This window comes from Balaenoptera physalus, assembly GCF_965194825.1.
Source record: "Balaenoptera physalus genome assembly, chromosome: 13".
Classification (NCBI taxonomy): domain Eukaryota; kingdom Metazoa; phylum Chordata; class Mammalia; order Artiodactyla; family Balaenopteridae; genus Balaenoptera; species Balaenoptera physalus.
The window spans coordinates 52,665,286-52,686,695 of NC_138892.1; the positions used below are offsets into that span (position 1 = coordinate 52,665,286).

The following is a 21,410-nucleotide window of genomic DNA, read 5'->3' on the forward strand; positions in this document are numbered from 1 at the left end:
TCAACTTCACCATGGAGAGAGTTAGAGGAGAACAAAGCTCTCCAGGGCATTGTTGCCAAAGGAAGGTGGTTAATTCTAGGCAGCAAAAATAGCAGAAGCCCACAACAAACCTTATGAGGTTGAAATTATTATCCTCCTTGCACAGATGTGGAAATAGACGGTCCCAGGTGTTAAGAAACTTACACAACATCGCACTATTGGAAAGTGGCAGGGGTTGGATCTGGCCCCATTGATGTGTGTGATATGACTAAAAGGACAGGTGGGTGTTTCCCAGGCAGACTGGAACAAGGAGGGTGCTCTAGGCGGAGGTTAATGAACACACAGTTACGAGGGTGTTGGGAGAGCAAGGAGCTTTCAGGGAATTTCCAGTTGCTGTATGCCAAGTTCGCAGTGCAGACAGTGCAAGGCAAAGAGCTTAAGCTCTGGCGTCAGAGGAATCTGGACTCTGCTATTTACCATGAGGTAAACGTGGTCAAGGACATGACAAGTCACCCCACTTTTATCATCTCTAATACAGGAATAATACGCTTTGTGGGGTTCTTGGGAGGAATATGCCAGCGAGATAACGTATATAAAGGAGCTAGTATAGTGCCTAGCAGATAGGATCTCAACAAATGGTTGATGTTATTCTGCTGCTGCTGATAGATTGCAGAAGGCAATGCATGGGAAAGACGGTGGGAAACTAAGCTGGAAAAATAACCACGGGCCAGATCAAACTAAGACAAGGGTTTTAGCCTTTATACTCCAGGAGATGGGAACCGATTGAAGGATTTTGTCCAGAGGAATGGTCTGATCAGTTTTTTCATTTTAGAAGAATCACTCCGGCAGCAATGTGTAGCCACGGCAACAGAGAGAGGTGGGGTAGGATGGGAGAGACTAGTTGAAGGACATTGAAAATAGGCTGACCAGTGGTTGTCAAATCTAGTTCAGTATCAAGATTTCTAGGGGAGGTTTTTTTTGTTTTGTTGTTGCTTTATTTTGTTTTAATACAGATTTCTAAACTCTCCAGGGGTTGGGAGACACCTGGGTTGAAATATCAGCTAAGTCCCACCCAGAAAGCTGTTGGCCCCTTAGGGAAATTGATCCACCTCCTTCCCAAGGATCAACATCACCTAAAGAAAAACTAGAAGTGTTACAGGAATATATAGAAGGAATGCAAATATTAAGAAACAGTCAACTTTCTGGTTTTTTAACTTTAAAAAGAAGACTCTCGAGGCCCCTGGGATGCAGGGTGTAGCAGTCAGATAAGGCTTGCCTGTGCTGGGAGGAATGAAGAGAATGGGATAGAGAGTGACTTTGAAAAAGGTCAGTGGGTTTGATCATGAAAAAGGTCAGTGGGTTTGATCAGAGCTGAGCACCAGGAAAGAAGTAGACTCAGATTCAGGACATAGGCAGCAAGGAAATTCATGGGAGCTGATCCAACCCCAAGAGTCTATGGGTCCCCATTTGGTCCCCATTTAATTGAGCCCAGGCTGCCTTTGTGGAAGAGCTACACTGCACAGTTCTGCTTTAGCCATCATCCAGTAAGGGCTTCCCATCTGTAGCTGTATCCTAGTGATTCTATGACTCCAGACTTCACTGAAACTTTCATCTGAAGTGCCTCATGTGGATAAGAGATAACTGCCATTTCAATGGCCCAAACACTCATGGGCCATTGCACTTCCCTCCTGTAGATCAACCATAATTCATGCAACCATTACCCCTGTTCTCAGATGTTTACATTGTTTATACTGTTTCCAAATTTCCTCTAGTAAATTTAACAGTGCAATGAAAATTTGCACATAAAATTTTCACTGCTATCACTTGCAACTCTAAAATATCTTAATATGCTTCGATGAAACCTGATAATGGCTATTTTCTCAAGTTCAAAGATACAAAATCTCAAGCACCACTTCCTTCTCAAAGGATGCAATTAGGGATCATTTGATAAAGTTAAATATTTGTTGATTTTTTAAAAATCTCTTAGTGAGCAAAGAATAAAAGGTACTTTCCTTAACCTGATAAAAGATACCTACCAGGAATCTCAGGAAACATCTTACTTAATGGTTTTCTTAAAAGTCAGGAATGAGATATGAATGCCAATTATCACTGCTTCTATCAATGATGGAGGTCCTAGGGAAAAAAAAGAAAGAAACTACTGCCTCATCCAGAGGTGTAGAGAAACAGGCATTCTGCTTGTATATATAGTAAGTTCAATCCTCAAGGATGGCAATTTGGCGATACATATATATAAGTTTTAAAAATGCACATACTTTCTGACCCTGCAACTCCACCTGGATGAACATACCCTAAGAAAATTCTTAGGGCTGTGTACAAAGTTATAAGTATTAGGATGTTCTCTCCAGTACTATCTACAATCAAAAAATACCTGTTTGAGATACACACTACCATATATAAAATAGATAAACAACAAGGATTTACTGTACAGCACAGGGAACTACATTCAATATCTTGTAATAATCTATAATGGAAAAGAATCCAAAAAATAATATATGCATATATATATGTATAACCAAATTACTTTACTATATACCTGAAACTAACACAATACTGAAAATCAACTACACTTCAATTTAAAAAAAAAAACACCTCGTGGACAATGAGACACTGGTTATGTGAATTCTGGCATAAACACATGATGAAATAACAGTTACTGAAAATGATACTGTAAAAGAGCATTTACTGGAAAGAAAGCTTAAACTAGTTTTCTCAATATACCTTTTTGTAGATAGTGGTGTGTATATACACAAACACACATAAAAAAACATAGTGGAGAGACCCATACCAGAATACCAATGATTCCTTGTGCTCTTTCTGTTTTCCAGATTTTCTTAACACATGTCATTTTTCTAATTAGGAAACTAATATACTTAAAATGCTGCCTCAAATGACAGCTGTAGGTAGCAAAAAGAAAGTGGCTCAGCAGCACTATTTACAATAGCCAGGACATGGAAGCAACCTAAGTGTCCAATGACAGATGAATGGATAAAGAAGATGTGGCACATATATACAATGGAATATTACTCAGCCATAAAAAGAAACGAAATTGAGTTATTTGTAGTGAGGTGGATGGACCTAGAATCTGTCATATAGAGTGAAGTAAGTCAGAAAGAGAAAAACAAATAACGTATGCTAACACATATATATGGAATCTTAAAAAAAAAAATAAAAGGTTCTGAACAACCTAGGGGCAGGACAGGAATAAAGACGCAGACGTAGAGAATGGACCTGAGGACACGGGGAAGAGGAAGGGTAAGCTGGGACAAAGTGAGAGAGTGGCATGGACATATATACACTACCAAATGTAAAACCGATAGCTAGTGGGAAGCAGCCGCATAGCACAGGGAGATCAGCTCGGTGCTCTGTGACCACCTAGAGGGGTGGGATAGGGAGGGTGCGAGGGAGGGAGACGCAAGAGGGAAGAGATATGGGGATATATGTATATGTATAGCTGATTCACTTTGTTATACAGCAGAAACTAACACACCATTGTAAAGCAACTATACTCCAATAAGGATGTTAAAAAAAAAAAAGTGGCTCAGAAAGAGTAAAGGGAGATTTTATGAGGGGAGATGGCAGGCTGTACACTTGACCACGGCTCTCTGTTATCTAGAATCCATAAAACCAGGAAGCTAAATGGCATTCTTATTGTTCTATTTTATTAAAACAAAGAAAAATGACAGATCCACAGGTTATTTTTATACACACACATACATTCACACACACATACACACACTCCTGAATAAACTCTTTTACTCATATTCGGGAACCCGCCATTCTGCCAAGTTCTTGGCAGGTCATAGGCCACCCTGCAACCCAGTGATTAGACCGGCGGAGATGGAGTTTATTGGGCTGTTCTCTTGGTTCACGCGACCAAGGTGGGGTAAAGCTGACAGGGTAAGAGAAGGGGGTGGGGAAAGTCACAACAGCGTTCTATGCAGGCGCTCAGATAAACAACGTCACAACAGCTACAACAATGAAAATCTTTATGCATATATCTTTGTAATCAGTACAGTTCTTCAGAACAAGAGAGACTGATCAAGGGAATACAATATTCCAAACAGTTACAGCCCCATAGGTTGACATTACAAACTAGGTTTAAATTATCTGGAGGCTTTTGTAAGAGAACCGAGGTGCAGAGACATCAGGAGTCGGCTCCGGCCTAAGTGCTGACGGGGTACAGACGTATCTAAAAATAAAGAAACCGCTACTTGGTAAGTACTTCTGGTGCTGGCACACGGTGTCCAATACAAAGAAGATAAAAGTCCATACTGGTCTCTTCGCACATGCTGTGTGCTACAGGCTACTGCAGATTCTTTATTTTCTAAAGTAGGCAAAGCTCACAAGTTGACCGATACACATGGCGATTACATGGTACAATGCATGCACTTTAACAGGACACAGTGCTTTAGCAGGAATCTGTCAGGTTTTGAAATCCTGATGAGGTCATTTTTACCTCAAAGGACTATTATCCTTTCAGTAGTTTATTCATTCATTCAACAAATACTTATCCCAAACCGTGTGCCATCACATCCATTCTTTTCTCAGGAAGACCAACCCCAGGAAACAGGTACAGCATGCGCTACTCACCCTAAGACAGGTGGCAGACAGCGATGGCACAAGCCTAAGAACTGCAGTAAGTGCCCTCCACCCCATTACCCACCTCCCCAAACCCAGACCCTCCGGGAGCTGGGAGCTGACTCAAGAGAGAAAAGAAAAATTCTCTATTCAAGTCAGACATCCCTCAAGGGGAACACGACTATTCTGACTCACTTGGGAAGGGGGAGGAGAAAAGAATATAAGGTGGAATGTGAAATTCAGCAGATGGAAGAAAATCGAATCACTGGCTTAACTTTGGAAAATGCAGTGGGTCTCGTCCTGGGGGTGGTATGCAAAGTAATCCCGACTCTCCACCTACACCCTTCCCAAGACACAGGCTGTGGGAGTGGCTGCTTTTTAAGAAGCTGCAGGCTAACTTCAGATGGCACAGAATTCTCCTGCAAGACCAAAACTGCAATAACTTATTAGTCATATTTTCCATCTTCAGTTCTTGGAGGGTAAAAATACCACAAAAGGGGTAACTCTTCTCACTGTATATATCATTCCTGTGTTTTCTGTGCAAAAAAGCCCACACAACCACATTCCCTATTTTATTATAAAAATTAGTGCCTCTCATAGTAAAAACTCCTTCAAAACTATAGCTTTGGTTTCAGAATTAGCAATCCAATTAGCTCAAATGAATACTGACTGCATCATCAAAATGCCGGCAAGCCTAGCCGAGGTCTTCCAGGGAACGAGGATAAAAATGCCAAGTCTATCTTCTAATGTTGGTGGGAGAAGGGGATTGAGGAGTGAGCCTTTTGTCCAGCCAAAATGACAGCTGCATGAAACATTTTTAAAATGAACTACCTTTTTGGATAAGAAGGTCAAAGCTGGTTTTATGAAACGCCATCACAGGACTCTGTACCATCTGGAGAAAGGTCCTTTGAGTCAGGAGGGAGTGTAGTGAATAGCTTCCCAGTCTTGGTTTCTAGAACCTATGTAGCCAATGCATCTGGGTACAAGGAGCATAAAACCCACCTATTGCACTGGAGGCAATGTGGCTGAGTCACATTGAGTACCGTGAGTATTTACCTTGAGTATCTCAAGTACTACTTCACCTCTGTGTGGTTCAGAGTTCCCATCTGCATGGTGGAGATAACAGGTGCTGTCTCTGGGGAGGAATGGGCGAGACAGAGCTAGAAAGCACTGGGGCCTTCTCCAGGGAAAGGCAGTGTTCAAGTAACAAAGTACTCAACAAAGTACTTCCACCCCAAAAAAAAGCACAAAATTCAAGTAATAGAGTTGCAGGTGCAATGTTCTGGCTTTTGAGCAGAGGCTTCTCGCATCTGCAGTGGAGAGCTGGTAGGTAAATGAGCTGCTTGGTGGAGGCCAGACAAGCTCTGTGTAGAGCCCATTGGTCATCCCACCACTGAGGACCAAAACTCTCCTTAAGAGGCGAACATGAAGCTCGAGGAAAGCTCAGTGGAATCAGCGAGCTGTTGAGAGCAACTGCTTAATGCATAACCCGTTTGTGTCCTCTGCAGAAGATCTTCCAGCTGATGATCAAGCTACATTTCAACAGATAAAGGTTTTCTTCCTTTTGCAGGTAGAAACAGAAAGTGAAAGAAAGGCTATCTAGATTTTTCTCCTGCATTTTAGCACAAGAATAAAAACCAGTTTTGAGACTGGCTGAAAGAAACTACTGAAGGAAAACTCACACATACAAGCATTCCCCCCAGCGGGGCATGAAGAGGGAAATTGGGAAGTTCTTTGCAACTAAGAAACTTACTTTCTTTTTACAGTTTCTGTTCTAGCAAGCTACTGTGTGCATGCTTGAGTATTAACAACACCCAGAGAACTGGAAGGTTGGGTGGGGGGTTGTCACAGGCACCCTGAAGGCCCTCAGAACAGGAGGAAGGAAGAGGGGTTAACAGCCTAGATGCAAAGTCTTTTCTAAACAGCTCACAATGAAAAGTTGGGAAAACGTCACACTTTAAAACCACAATATTTATTTTGCCACAAGAACCCACGGTATCGATGATCGGAAGACATCCCTACTCTAGCACCCATTATAAAATTTCCAATTCCCATTTTTATGGACTGTTGCTCATCTCTGAACCTATCTCTTCGTTTTCAATGGACAACTGAAGCTCTCTTGGAGCCATCCGGCTGGAACCCTTCTGCCACCATGAAGAGGGGAATGTGGATACACAGTTGCTGAGAGATGTCACCGTTTCTTAGTACCGCTGTTTCCACCGCTGGACTTGCTGAAGCTCCTGCTCATGTAAGCAAAGTGCACAGTTGGGGTTCTTTCTGTAGGACCATATAATCCCAAATTCCTGGCAGCGGCTGACTTCCGCAGTGGCTTGACGCTGGGAAAGGGGCTAAAGATGGGAGTTTTCGGGTGGCTGCCTTGGGGAGACTTGCCAGGGGCCTTGTTTCCTCCGGGTGCATCTAGCGGCTCCGGGATGTGCTGCTGGCAGGGCACGTGCACCTTGGGCTCAGTTTCAGCAGCAGCAGCCCTTGGGTTCAGTTCCAAGGCTTCTAACTTCACCTGGACCACAGACACGTCGGCATCAGCATCCCCAAAGAGCGGCTCTGGAGACTGCCCTTCGATGGTCCTCCCAGTGCCGCCGTCGGAGCTGCCACCTTCCCTTTGAGCTGCCCCCGCACAATCGGAGGAAAATGCCTGCACTGCCCCCAGGTTGTGAGTCTTGCAGCCCTCATTCTGCTCTTCTATCAGCCCGACGGTGTCCCCACAGCCCAGCTGACTCTTGGTCCTCGCCGTGTTCTTTTTGTGGACCCGGATGTGAGTTCGCCATGGAGAATTGAGCTTGGTCCTAAGGTCTTCATAGGGGACAGGAGATATTTTGCCTCCTGTGTGACCAGGGATGTGGATGACAGCATTCTTGGCAGCTCTGTTTGACGTTTTCATCTTCTTTCCTAAAAGAAGGTGGTTTATAACTGGAGAGTTGTTTACCTGAGATGGGAGAATGCTGGTCACTGGCCCTTTGTCTGAAAGAAATGTTGAAAGGTCGTGTGAAAGGTACCACAGAGAAAGACATCCATCACAGAACAGGAGTCACACACAGGTTGTCCCCGGACCCTGCCCACATATTTCCCAGCTCTTGGCAGAGTCATGCAACTGAAGGCAGCAGAAACTGAATTCGATCCTAGAGCCTGGGGTACGGATTCCCTCCTCTTCAAAGAGGAGGAGACAAGGGGCTGAGGATACAAAAAGGAACAGACTCTGACCCCTTGTTACTAATTAGAGCCCAGCCTCCCTCATGTTTTTTACAGAGAGCCTTGTGCCTGAGAAGCAACCTCGGAGGTCTTGTATCTAGGAAATCTGAAGATTTTTTTTTTTAAATAACAGGTCAAACACTATGACCATATAGATTACCAGCTGTCAGCTTCTGAGAGGTAGGAAAACAACACACTGCATATTACTGAGAGACAGCAGAATGAGAGAAGTGATAAGAAGGTGGTAAAAATGCAGTGACATCACAGCTATCTAGTGCCTGGCCCTAGTTCCACTCCTGTGTCCTCAATTGACTTTGAAAGCAAATTGAAAACAGGAAAGCACCAAAAGCTGTGTTCTCCTGGAAGGCACTGTTAACAGTATTACTATCCTCATCCTGTGGCTATGACCGAGCCCCTATTTCCAATGAAGCTTCAACACTCACGGCCCCAGGGACGACAGCTGCAGGCAGAAGTATCAAGAGAAGACCCCGCCGTCTTTGTGCGAACAGCTTTCCTCCTGACATCTAGGTCACATGGCTGAACTCCCATCTGTGCTTCTCGACTGCTCCTATCCATCTACCTCTGGTCACAGTCCCATCTTCACTGGAATTCTGACACCTGTTTCCTCTTCACTCTATGTCCTCTTACCTACCTCGGTTACTTTACTGCCTCGGTGACTGACCCATCCTCCACGTGCCCAGTTCCATCCTAAACCTCATCACACAGATCTGCCTCATGTGAAAAATATTTAACTCTCATATTCCTCTCTTTGACTCTTCCAGCTCTCAGACTCTCGATGTAACTATACCTGGTACTAAACCATAAAGATTTCCGTTCCTTGATCCCTCAATCTTCTCATAACCTCTCACTGTCTCCTCGGCTCACTTACACCCCTACCCTGCTAGATGCACGGTGGTTCCCTTGGACCACACCTCACCAATAACCACACATCCAGGCATCCCTATGGCTTTATCACACATGCCTGGCAAAACTCCACTCTAGATCCACAATTCACATTCTCCTTTCTAAAATAGGAGCTGCTAATAGCTGCTGGGGGTGGGGATGCGGATGGGGGGAAATCACACAGCCAAGTGGATTGATATCCCTTAAATTCGTAACTTCCTATTTTTGTTAGGTCCGCAATGCCGCTGAACAAACTTTCTTTCCCTCTCCCATTGCTTCCGATGGCCGATCCAAATCTTCGTTACTTTCTTTAAGCTCCCACCCAAGCTTCAACTTACTCCCAAACAACTTTTCCTCCAATTTCTTCATAAAAACAGAAGCTATCAGGACTGAAAAGCCTTAACTTCCTGTCCTCCCTAACCTAGGAAGCTGGTACCTCAACCACCATCCTTACCACCTTCCTTTAAATCTCAGAAGCTGAGGACTTCTGCCTCTAGCTCAAGTTCAATCTCTCCGCCTGTGCTGCTGATCCTATCCTACACCATCTCCTCTAAAACCCCACTACTCAAAGTGCAATCCCCATCCAGCAGCAGTGGCATCGCCTGGAGGCTTACTGGAAATGCATAATCTCAGTCCCACCCACAGCTACTGAAGCAGATTCTTCATTTTGACACATCCCCAAGTGATGCGTATTCACACTAAAGTTTGAGAAACAATGCTCTCAAACTCTGCCCTTGAGCAGCAATCTCTCCCTAAAAATAACCACATAAACCCTGATCTAGAGTAGGGGGTCAGCAAACTTTTCCTGTAAAGGACCAGACTATAAATATTGTAGCCACTGTAGTGCAAAAGCAGTCATAGACAATATGTAGACAAATGGGCATGCCTGTGTTTCAATAAAACTTTATTTATAAAAACAGGCAGTGAGCAGAATTTGACCTACAGACCATAGTTTGCTGACCCCTGACTACAGTAGAGACACTGGGCTGATTTAGTACCCAATGGCAATTGTTCACCATTCCACCTAAAGCTTCTGAAAGTGGTTGGAAAAGAACTGCATAAAGAATCAGAACATGGGGGTTCTAGCCCTGGCCTGACCACTCACTATAGTTATATAATCCTAGACAGTTGCTAAGTCTTCCTGAATTACCATTTCCTCATTTTTTAAAAGGATATAAGAATATCTGTCCTTGCCTTTCTCACAGATTTAAGGACAAATGAGGACATGTATGTGCCAATGTTTTGAAAATTAAAGTGTTATAGTTGTTAGTTCCTTTTGTGATTGCTTTTTTGATGATTCAGGATAAAGAATCTTTAAGAAGTTGCCTACTCCTCCCCAACAAGTGAAAGGTAAATTCAGTTTTTATGCAAGATCAGTCACATGCTCACAAGCCTCTTAAACACATGTCAAATTTATATCTTGGTTAATCCTGGATCGGTATCATTTTCATTAGGATTTGACTTAAAATAAGACAAACCAATTCCCAAATCAGCATATATTAAACAATAAATCAGATTGTTCATTGGGATTTTGGGAATTTAAAGGAAAAAAGAAGCCTGGCAATCCTTGGAAAAGAGCATTTCCAACTGCAGTACAATTGTGTTCTTCTCAGCAGACTCCCAAGACACTGCTAACCCACCAGTGAGGCACAGTAGTGGCTTTTTCCTTTTCCTCTGATCACAACATCTGTTATATTACTACCTAAATGACTGGTAGTAATATTATTTACCAGTACACAGATGACTAAATTCTACTTCCAAATGCCTGAAATTTAGGAGGCAATAGCTCCAAAATGTCTCAAATCCAAGGACTGCATGACTTTGCAACATTCTAATCATTTGTAAAGCCTTCTCCACAAGCATACAGAGTAAAGAGGTATTGAATACCATCAACTGCCTGGTCCTTGGGACCTTTCTCTTATTTAGAGCCTGATAAGATAAAATAAAAAGTGAGAAGATAAAGATGTTATTGTCTCCTGCCAGCTGTGTTGGTGGATGTCGAGCCAGAGTGAGCAGTAATTCCCAGGCCATCCTGGGAATACTCAGTCTTCCTTTCACAAGTTGACACAGAGCTGAAATTGACTCAAACAAAGAAGTACATTACCTGCCCTGATATACACCTGATGAACCTGCTGCTGCTGCTTCTTTTTAATCCGAGAATATTGCTGCTTCAGCGCGTTGATATCTGTGGTCATGCGTTCCATCATCATACTGTTAAAAGCTGCGTGGTATTCACTTCGGCAGGAATTGATCGCTCCTGGACTCAGCTCTGCAATGTTATTGGATCTCAGATTCTGGTCCCCATTTGGTTCTATATTCCAAGGAATAGAGACGAGGAGACAGTATCACTGGAGGAGAACGGGACTAACTGGGAATTGATTACACTATATAACCTGGGGTAGTATCTTAACCTCCAGGAAATTCTGAACCACAAAAAACATGTACAGTACAATTTGTCTAGTACTTGTTTTTATTTGGTCCTGAAAATATTTCTGCATTTTCTTATTAGGCTAACTGTGAGTCTGAAACGAGCTGTGTGGGTTCATTGTTTGATTTTATTACCCCTTTGTTCATTATATGGACATAAGGTCGGCTGTTTCCAGATAAAAATCACTGCCATTTTCTAAAATTCCCTTAGAAAAATATAACTCTAGCTGTCTAAAGTCAGGGTACAGATTTCCATATAACTGCATGAGGATTTACAAGGTTCCATATAACTAACTGCATGAGGACTCACAACTATAAATTTGTAAATTTTACACTGTAGGGTTTAGTCAGTTATTAAAAGTGAGTTTTTCTTAAGTTAAAAACAGCAAGATAGGGGCTTCCCTGGTGGCACAGTGGTTGAGAATCTGCCTGCCAATGCAGGGGACACGGGTTCGAGCCCTGGTCTGGGAAGATCCCACATGCTGCGGAGCAACTAGACCCGTGAGCCACAACTACTGAGCCTGCGCATCTGGAGCCTGTGCTCCGCAACAAGAGAGGCCGCAACAGTGAGAGGCCCGCGCACCGAGATAAACAGTGGCCCCCACTCGCCGCAACTAGAGAAAGCCCTTGCACAGAAACGAAGACCCAACACAGCCATAAATAAATTAATTAATTAATTAAAAAAAAAAAACCAGCAAGACATTCTATAAGATTATCAAGACTTTAGATCATGGTATCACTAGAAATGAATGTTTTTATTCATTTAACAAGCATTTCCTGACTGTCTACTCTGTGTGTTATCTCTGATGTGGTTTTTGCTCCTGTTAACACCAACAACTAGTAGATTTATCCCTTAAATAAATTTGAGATTACCTCCAAGAAACAGAAATAAGTACAGTGTGAAAATACACTCACATGCCACACAGGTAAACAGGGGATAAAATGAGGCTTTTCTAACACGATATGTAAAACTTGCCTGGGGACAAGCTTAAAAAAAAAGATTAGTAGGGGATTTCAAGTATCCTAACATCTGCTGAAAGTGTTATTCAGATAAAGACTGAACATCTGGTAAACTTTCTTTTTTATTGAAAATACTTCTCTAAGAAGAAGAAAATTAAAAGAGGACCTCTAATCTAACTAAAGTAAAACCAACGAGAAAGACTAAGGATGAAATTTAGGTGAAAATGACCATGTCATCCCAGAGCCTGTAATTGCACAGAAAGAATAACAGGGGGGAAAAAATGGAACATAGACCCAGATGACAGAAAGCAGATTCAAAAACGTTAAGAGTTAAAATACTTATTGATCCCGTGGCTAGAAACCAAAAGCTAAAAATCAGGCAACTAAAGAGGAGATAGAAACCATTACAAAACCAATAGAACTCTTGTTGAGTTCAGATTTTTTAAAGTCATTTAAAAAGATGACAGGGGAGTACATACCAAGAACACACACACAAAATGACATGAACCGAACATTAAGCAGGTTAAAACTCAAAACAAGCTAAGGCTTGCAGAACATACTCAAAACTACCACGACCAAAACAACAACAGCAAAACAAACAAACAAAAAGCAAGCAAGAGGAACAAAAACAAGAAAATAGCGCCATGAATTTGAGAAGGCAGTATAAAGCTAGCAGATGGCAAAGAGAATGCAGAGGTGCCTGACATGTTTTGCTTCTGTCCTCTTTCAGCAAGGAGAATGGTCTTCAAACTAGAATAAATGTCATAAAGGAAAAGCTGCCACCAAAGACAGGAAAGATCATAGTGGGGGAAGCACGAACTGCTTCAAAAGAGTTCATTACACGAATAATGTCCGATCTATTTTCTGCAAGAAAAAAACAAACATAGCATGACATTCAATTCAGAGCACCACTTTTTAAGAGGGATACTATCAAACTGCAGGACATTTAGAGGTGAATTTATAGAACATTAAAAGTTCTGGAAGACGTATCTTTGAGAAATTCTGAATTTGGACCATGAAGAAACTTTTGGGGGCCGTGATGACTGTCGTCAAGATTCAAAGGAGACATCCAGCAGAAGAGGGAGCAGACTTGTTCCGTTTAGTTCTGAAGAGAAGAACTACTAATAGAACTAGTAAGTGGAGTTTCTCTCTTCAAAACTAGAAACCCTGGGCTAAGCAGAGGAATTAGCAGAATGTCTTATGAGATAATGAGTTTCTGGTCACTGAAATTCAAGTAGAGGTACCATAATATTTTGGCTTTAGAGAGTATTTCTATAGTGGAAAAGAAGCCAGTCTATAATGAATTCACAATTTAACTCAAACAGAATGTAGTAAGCATCTATTATATGCCAGGCTCGGTGCTAAGGAACTGAGCACACAACGTTAAATCAGACGAGTGGGAGGCAAAACGAATCATAAAGAAAAAGAAATATGTATTATGCATGTAACACATAACAGAGAGATCCTCCTAAATGATAAAGTAACAGAGAAGTTACTTTTTTTTTTTTTTTAACGTGATGATCCATTCATTCATTTATTTATTTATCTATTTATCTATGGCTGTGTTGGGTCTTCGCCTCTGTGCAAGGGCTTTCTCTAGTTACCGCAAGCGGGGGCCACTCCTCATCGCAGTGCGCCGGCCTCACACTATCGCGGCCTCTCCTGCCACGGAGCACAAGCTCCAGACGCGCAGGCTCAGCAATTGTGGCTCACGGGCCCAGCCGCTCCGTGGCATGCAGGATCTTCCCAGACCAGGGCCCGAACCCGCGTCCCCCGCACTGGCAGGCAGACTCCCAACCACTGCGCCACCAGGGAAGCCCCCAGAGAAGTTACTTTTAATAGAGACCTTTAATAGTGGTAATCAGTTCAGGAAACAACAGGCATTTATAGGACACAATAATACTACCCTTGCTATAGTGAACCAACACATTGTGAGTATCTAATAGATGCCACCTCTTTACCTTTAACTTGCTTTTGGTACTTCTGCAGTTCAGGTGCCAGGAGCCCACTAAAAGGTCCGAGACACCCCACTGCATTAGCAATAGCATCTTCATCATCTGGGTCATTCTCGTCATCGCTGTCTCTGACCTTACCACGTCGTCTTGGAAAACATAAAAGAAAAAGGAATATTTTTTCAAAAAGTGGTATTATTTTTAAATAAGTAATATAGCCACATGACTTAAATGACATATATATAAATTATATACATTAATTTCTATAACATATTTATATTATATTTATATAATTATATATTATATTTATATAATTTATATATATATAAAGTCCATCTCCCATCCCTGTCCAACTTCTACCCTGTTCTTGCCCCACTTAATCCCCACAGGTGACCACTGTTACTAGTTTCTGATGTATTCTTCAGCTTCCTTATCAGTTAAATAAGCAAATATGACTATAAGTCTTACTTTTCTCCTCTTTTTCGTAAGTATTAGCATGCTATATATAAGTATACTCTTCTGCACCTTGCTTTTATTCACCTAAAAAAAAAAATCTCTCCATATTCACACAGAGCTTCCTCCTCATCCTTTTCTTAATGGCTGCACTGTACTGTATGTGTGTACTGTATTGTACGTATGTAGCCCACGTTATAGAACCAGGCTGCTAAATGACGCACACTCAAGTGGTTTCCAATATTAAACTATTATAAACAACACTGCAATAAATAACCTTATACATACTGTGTTTTGCATGTGTACAAATATATTTGTTGGATAATTCAGAAAGGTAGAATTGCTGGGTCAAAGGATATATGCAATAGTAATTTGGGGAAATACGGTCAAATTGCCTGCCCCAAATCCCATGGTAATTAACCTCTCATGAGCAAAATGTAAGCGTGCCTGTTTCCCTATAGCTTTATCAACAGAGAACACATCAACCTTTTGAATTTTTGTCAACCTGATAGGTGAAAAAAACAGAATCTCAATCTTGCTGTAAGCTGCATTTCTCTTAGTCCAAGTGAAGTTGCCTTTTATGTAAACTGCCTATTCCCATACTTTCATCATTTTTCAGATGGTGGTGATTTTCTTATTGACTTCTAAGAACTTTATATATGAGAGGAATCAGTTACAAATATTTTTTCACAAATATTTTTGTGTCTGCTTATGGAGGTTTTCTTTTGCTCTGTTTTGGTTTTAGTCATGCAGAAAATTATTTTTAAAGTACTTAATATTTTTTCCTTTATTGTTTTTTTTGTCAGTTATTAAGGCCTTCCCAATTCCAAAGAACTAAAGATATCCTTCCATATTTTCTTCTGCTTATTATTTCAGTTTTTTCCATTTAACTGTCTCATCTCTATGGAGTTTATCCTGATGTATGGTGTAAAGTATGACTCTAACTTTATTTCTTTCCAGATTGAGTCTCATTGGCCCAGCACCATTTACTAAATAGTATATCTTTTCAGTGTTGATTCACATTTTCATATATTAAATTCCTGTGTGTGTGTGTGTGTGTGTGTGTGTGTGTGTGTGTATATATATATATATATATATATATATATATATATATATTTGTCAATTTCTGGTCTAAACTAGCTCATCTGCCTACACCTTTTTGATTCTACCCTTTTTTAATTACTGAGATTTTTAATATTTGATATTTTTAAATAAGTTGTGGGGTTGCTAAATATCCCTCCAGTTTATGTTCCAACCTTCTTTGGAAAGTACACTTTCAAAAATCTCCCTCTCAAATTTAAATCAAAACCTTTGGGAAAGAGATATTCAGATTTTAAGCACCAAACTACTTCAAATGTATTTCTGGGGTTTAACAAATATTAATAACAAATTAAGGTATTAAGTCTCCCATCATGAAAACAACAAGGAAAAAAAAAAAAGGACCTTACCCAGAAACTGAGGTGGGCTTAATTGTGGCTGGGAATGGTGTAATGTTGTAGGTGTATTTTTCCCTCAGCTCTGCCAACTGTGGAAAAGGGAATGGAGCCATAGAATACACAGTCTGGAAAACAAGAACAAAAATGCCAAGTCTGAACTGGTGGCCTTAAACGACTCTTATCAATCCTGCAAAGACATTGAAGTTCTATGATTTGGGTGTGAAGAGGTAGATACTGCTCCTTACACAGCAGGTGGAGAGAATATACTTCAATATCGTTTTAGAGAAAGACAAAAGAATACTGATAAAACAACAGCTAGTCCCCAAATCATCCCAGCTGGGACTGGGCACTCCAACTGGTGAACATGGGTGGGCAAATGGGGACAGTCTGACGTTCTCTTGCTCATTTGATAGATGGGTTAATTCAGAAATTCACAGCTCCCTATTACTTCTTTCACAGTGAACCCATCAATCTTCTTCATGTGTACCACTCGTTTTTCAAACCTTTGCTTGATGATCGTTATAGGCATTAAATGTCAGCCTTCCGGATACAATTACGTCTGGGGGACAATCTTGTGATCACCTGCAAGCTTTCTCCAAAGATACCACCTTTTCAAATGTCTGTGAATCAGTTCTAGGTGAAAATTGTTAACTGTTATTTTTAAAGAAAAAAGAAAAAAAGTGACAGGGTGTAAAGCATAGGCTGTTAAAAATCTATAAATAAAAATGGGAAAAGCACCTGTGCTTCCTCCAGGATTTTAAGATTATATACCATTCTACCAGCAGGAGGAAAATCATCTTGTTTGTTCTCTTAATTTTATGAAAAATTTAACTGCTCCAAACATATTTCTTCAATCTTTCAGGTTCTTATTCACCAGAAAATGTGTATTAACCACATTAACTTTCATTTCTTCCAGGAAGCCATTCAAATGTCCTGATAACACTTTTCTAGGACAATATTTTGAAGTAGTATTTTTCATTTCAGCAGGACTGTTTTCCTGAAGGCTTAGGAGATGTCTAATATCTGCACAGGTAGGAAAAGGAGGGCTCTGAAAGGGGCTTCCTAGCCCTGCAGCCTCACCCCATAGCTCAGAGCCGCCACCGGGACAGTCCACCGTAATTTCGATTCTCAACAGTCTGCACATCTGACTGTCCCCAAACTTCTGCGGTATCCGCTTATACCTTAGTGTAACATCCCAAGATTCCAAATAAGGAAGTGTTGACTAAAATTCCTTCCCTTTTATTCTCCATTGCTTATTATGCAAAGTTACACAGTTTATTGGGACCACAAAAGTCATCTCCAAGTCATATTATCTCACACATACTTGATTACAGACAGTCCCTGACTTAACAATGGTTCAACTTAAATGATTTTTCCACTTTACGAAGGTGCGAAAGTGATACACATTCAGTAGAAACCCTTCTTCGAATTTAGAATTTGGAACTCTTCCTGGGTTTACGATACGCCATAGGTCCTCTCTCGTGATGCTGGGCAAGGCAGCTCCCCATCAGCCACGTGATCACGAGGGGAAGCAACCAATACATTTACAACCATTCTGGACCCAGACAACCGTTCTGTTTTTCACTTGCAGTTCAGTGTGCAATAAATTACATGAGTCATTCAACTCTTCATTATAAAATAGGCTTCGTGTCAGATGATTCTGCCCAACTGTAGGCTAATGTAAGTGTTCTGGGCATGTTTAAGGCAGGCCAGGCTGAGCTGTGATGTTTGGTAGGTTAGGTGTATTAAATGCATTTTCAACTTATGAAGGGTTTATCTGGATGTAACCCCATCGTAAGTCCAGGAAGATCTGTGTACCCCAAAGGCTGAGACGCAGTACAAATTTACTAATAGTGAACTGTTCCCCACTGGGAAGAAGCAGAAGGCACCCTGTGGTTCCCACTAGTCTGGAGTGTGAGACTAAGCTGGTTCCCAACCTCTCCAGGCCTCCTTTTTCTCATCTGAAAAAATGAAGGCATGGAACTCAGGATGCTGGTTACCTCTGAGAGGAGAGGGGGTGGCAGGATCAGAGATAAGGGTATGAGGGTGTTCCCCTATGTTGTTAATGTTTTATTTAAGTTGGGTCGTAGGTGTGTAAGTTTTGTTATATTATTTTAATACATTCTGTATGCCTGAAATACGTCATATAATTTCATTAATAACATGGTCAGAGTACACTCTCACATTTTTTGATCCCACAAAGTTTACCAGCCCGAGAAGCTGCTTTACTGCCAGTATGGAATTCTTCCCTCCTTGCTCCTGTGACCTGTCTTAACTCCACATACCCTTTTGAGGGAAATGGAGAGATGTGAAAACCTCAGCACCCCAGCTCTAAGTCCAGAGCACGGCACCTCTGCTTGGGCCTCAGTACAGCAGCGTCAGTCTCTGACACATCAAATGTTGGTCCCACTGCTGGGCCAAGAGTCAGCCTGTCCCTCACTCATGAGATTTTTCTTCCTTAACAATTTAGAAACCTGGTTCAGATTTCAAGAAACCCATACCATGCAATGAATAGCATGGTGACTATAGTTAATGATACTATATTGCGTATCTGAAAGTTGCTAAGAGAGTAGATCTTAAAAGTTCTCATCACAAGAAAAAAAAAATTGTAACTGTGTGTGGTGGTGGGTGTTGACGGGACTTATTGTGATCATTTCACAATACATACAAATATCGAATCATTATGTTGTATACCTGAAACTAATGTAATGTTATATGCCAATCATATCTCAATAAAAGAGAAACCCACACCATCTGGATTCAAGTTTAAAAGATGAAATTATTAATGCTAGGAATTTCAAAATTCTCTACAAACAAAGTAAGATGTCTCATTGGAGACAATTAGTGGGATGTCTAGCTGAAGATTCACTTGTGTTTTATTTTTGCCAGTTTTATTAAAAGTTATCAGAAAACTCCTTTGTCCAGCCTCATGAAGGAAGTGTATAAGAAAAGAAAGGGCTAATAAGGACCTACTGTATAGCATGGGAAACTCTACTCAGTACTCTGTAATGGCCTATATGGGAAAAGAATCTAAAAAAGAGTGGATATATGTATATGTATAACAGATTCACTTTGCTGTACACCTGAAACTAACACAACACTGTAAATAAACTATACTCCAATAAATATTAAAAGAAAAAAAAGAAAGAAAGGGAAGTACATTGGGGCTTCCCTGGTGGCGCAGTGGTTGAGAATCTGCCTGCTAATGCAGGGGACACGGGTTCGAGCCCTGGTCTGGGAAGATCCCACATGCCGCGGAGCATCTGGGCCCGTGAGCCACAACTACTGAGCCTGCGCGTCGGGAGCTTGTGCTCCACAACAAGAGAGGCCGCGACAGTGAGAGGCCCGCGCACCGCGATGAAGAGTGGCCCCCGCTCGCCGCAGCTAGAGAAAGCCCTCGCACAGAAACGAAGACCCAACACAGCCATAAATAAATAAAATAAATAAATAAATAAAAGAGAGCTTTAAAGACATACATAAAAAAACAGGCTTGAAAGGGAAGTACATCTTGCCCCTACTCTGTCCCATCCTGCTCCAGGGTAAATAGTCTGGGGTCTTACCAAGCTCCTTCAAGGGCGACTCAGCTAAAAACATTGGACCAAAAAGAACACTGGCTCCACTGAGCTGCATTCTCTATTCCTGGTCTTTCTTTCTCTATAATTTACTTTTAGTTAGCCCTTCAAAGCATACATCGGTGTTCCTGAAACAAATGTGCTTATAGTACTTTGCATATATTCACTCACTTATTTAAAGGTCTCACATGTCGGCAGGCATGTTTATCCCATGAAGGTACACCACACACACGACCACAGTCCTCAGGATACCTGAGAAGCTGTAGATTTCCAACTGTGTAAATCAGAGATTTACAACAGATTTCAAGAAAGGAATTTTACTAATCATCTTAGAGCCAAAGTATAGTACATGAATAGGGTCTTAGGGTTAGAAAGAAATTTAAACATAATTTAGTTCAACCTCCCTCCCAAGCAGGAGTTCCCTCTAAAGCATCTCCAACAGATGGTCATAAAGGCATCGCTTAATCACTTTCAGTTACGGGCACACACAATTCTGCAAGGCAGACGGTTTCATTTTTGGCAGCACTAATTAATCAAACAGTAACCTTCTACTGGACAAGCATTCACATCCATGTAATTTCTACTTCATCACTGATAGAAAAAAGGGAACAGTCCAAGGGCAGGTCCTGCCTCGTGGTACATGAAAGCTCCCCGCGGGTAACAGTAAATTATTGACAACCACTTTGGGCTAGGTTTTCCTAAGCACCTAAAACCCATCTAGTAAACAGCATCTAACTAACTTTTCTCTATATTACTCTTAAAGAATTCATGAGAGACTTTGTCAAAAGTCTTACTGAAATCCATATACACTATTTCATCAGCATTCTCCCAATATCTTTTTCTAACATTATTGTTTTTTTTTAAATGTCCATTACTGGTAAAATAAAAGAGTGATGCAATTTGCAGGGGGAAAAAACCCAGTAGATTATTTTGCGTATGGCACCTAGAACTGAAAAAAATACGGAAGACCAAGCAGGGAGAACGTTTTCATCTCTTCAGCTCGAAAATAAAGATCTTGTATGCAGTCCAAATTTTTCATCTGGAGTCATTTCAGGTTTGCTGACAGACTTAAAGTCTACCATAATTGGATCACAGCCATAGAATTAATTTTTTTTTAGAGTACAGAAAAGAGAGTGCTTGAAATGACATTCAGCATTTCTCTCCTTAATACTCCTACGATGTCAAGGAAAACCACCAAGTCTATTTACTGCCCAAACTACCAACACACATTTAAATAGACATTTATATTTAGGCACTGCTGAAAAGGAACTATATTTCTCTTTTTCATTATTGACATGCTTTAAAAGAAACATGAAAACATAAATTGTACAAAATTAGGCTCAAGTCATCTTCACCAGATGTTTTCCTCAGCAGGAGAAATGCCGCTAAAATGGAATTCTAATCAGTCAAGCCACAGCCTACATTTTTCCTTCCAGGATTCTCTTAAAGCAGAGTAAAGAAGGGGTGCTCTTTTCTCCTAATACTTAAGACTGGAAATTCCTAAGGGACAAAGATGGAGTATCTCAACATATCTATCATTCCTTCTGGCAATGTTTAAACTTTAGGTGAGATAAAACGTTGCTCATTCTTCTAAAAGGGATTTCAGCTTTTAGAAAGTCATGTTTTCAATAAGGTGGAAGCCCTGTGTTGGGTGGTGAGGAGAAGCACTTGGCCAGGTGTCGAGCTTGGGCCCCAGTCCTGGGTCTGCCACTAGACAACCTAAGAATATGGCGAGATGCTCACTCTCCATGTCTTAGTTTCTTCTCTGTAAAACGACAGAATTAGGTTACGTGGACCGTTAAGCTTCTTTCAAACCAGTGTTTGTCCAAGTGTCAGCTCAAAGCCACTTGCATCAGAACCACCCACGGGCCAAATATCTGCCTTTTAATACACTCTTGACATGCTGCTCATACACAGTCAAG

The 21,410-nt window shown here is 41.2% G+C and overlaps 1 protein-coding gene across 4 annotated transcripts in view; it reads right to left on the minus strand.

Annotated features, from left to right (window-relative positions):
- Window positions 1-2,578: 2,578 nt before the first annotated feature.
- The window catches only part of TBC1D30 (TBC1 domain family member 30), a 94,575-nt gene continuing 75,743 nt past the window's right edge, over window positions 2,579-21,410 (minus strand). For 2 of the 4 annotated variants that reach the window (XM_082422741.1, XM_082422743.1), the window contains 4 exons: window positions 15,929-16,041; window positions 14,037-14,176; window positions 10,793-10,999; window positions 2,579-7,485 (listed from right to left, as the gene is read on the minus strand). In XM_082422741.1, the coding sequence (XP_082278867.1) occupies window positions 6,770-7,485; window positions 10,793-10,999; window positions 14,037-14,176; window positions 15,929-16,041 (1,176 nt within the window). In that variant the 3' untranslated portion in view covers window positions 2,579-6,769. Of the gene's footprint in view, window positions 7,558-10,792; window positions 11,000-14,036; window positions 14,177-15,928; window positions 16,042-21,410 lie in introns of all 4 variants that reach the window. The other 2 variants (XM_082422740.1, XM_082422742.1) reach the window with 1 other exon arrangement.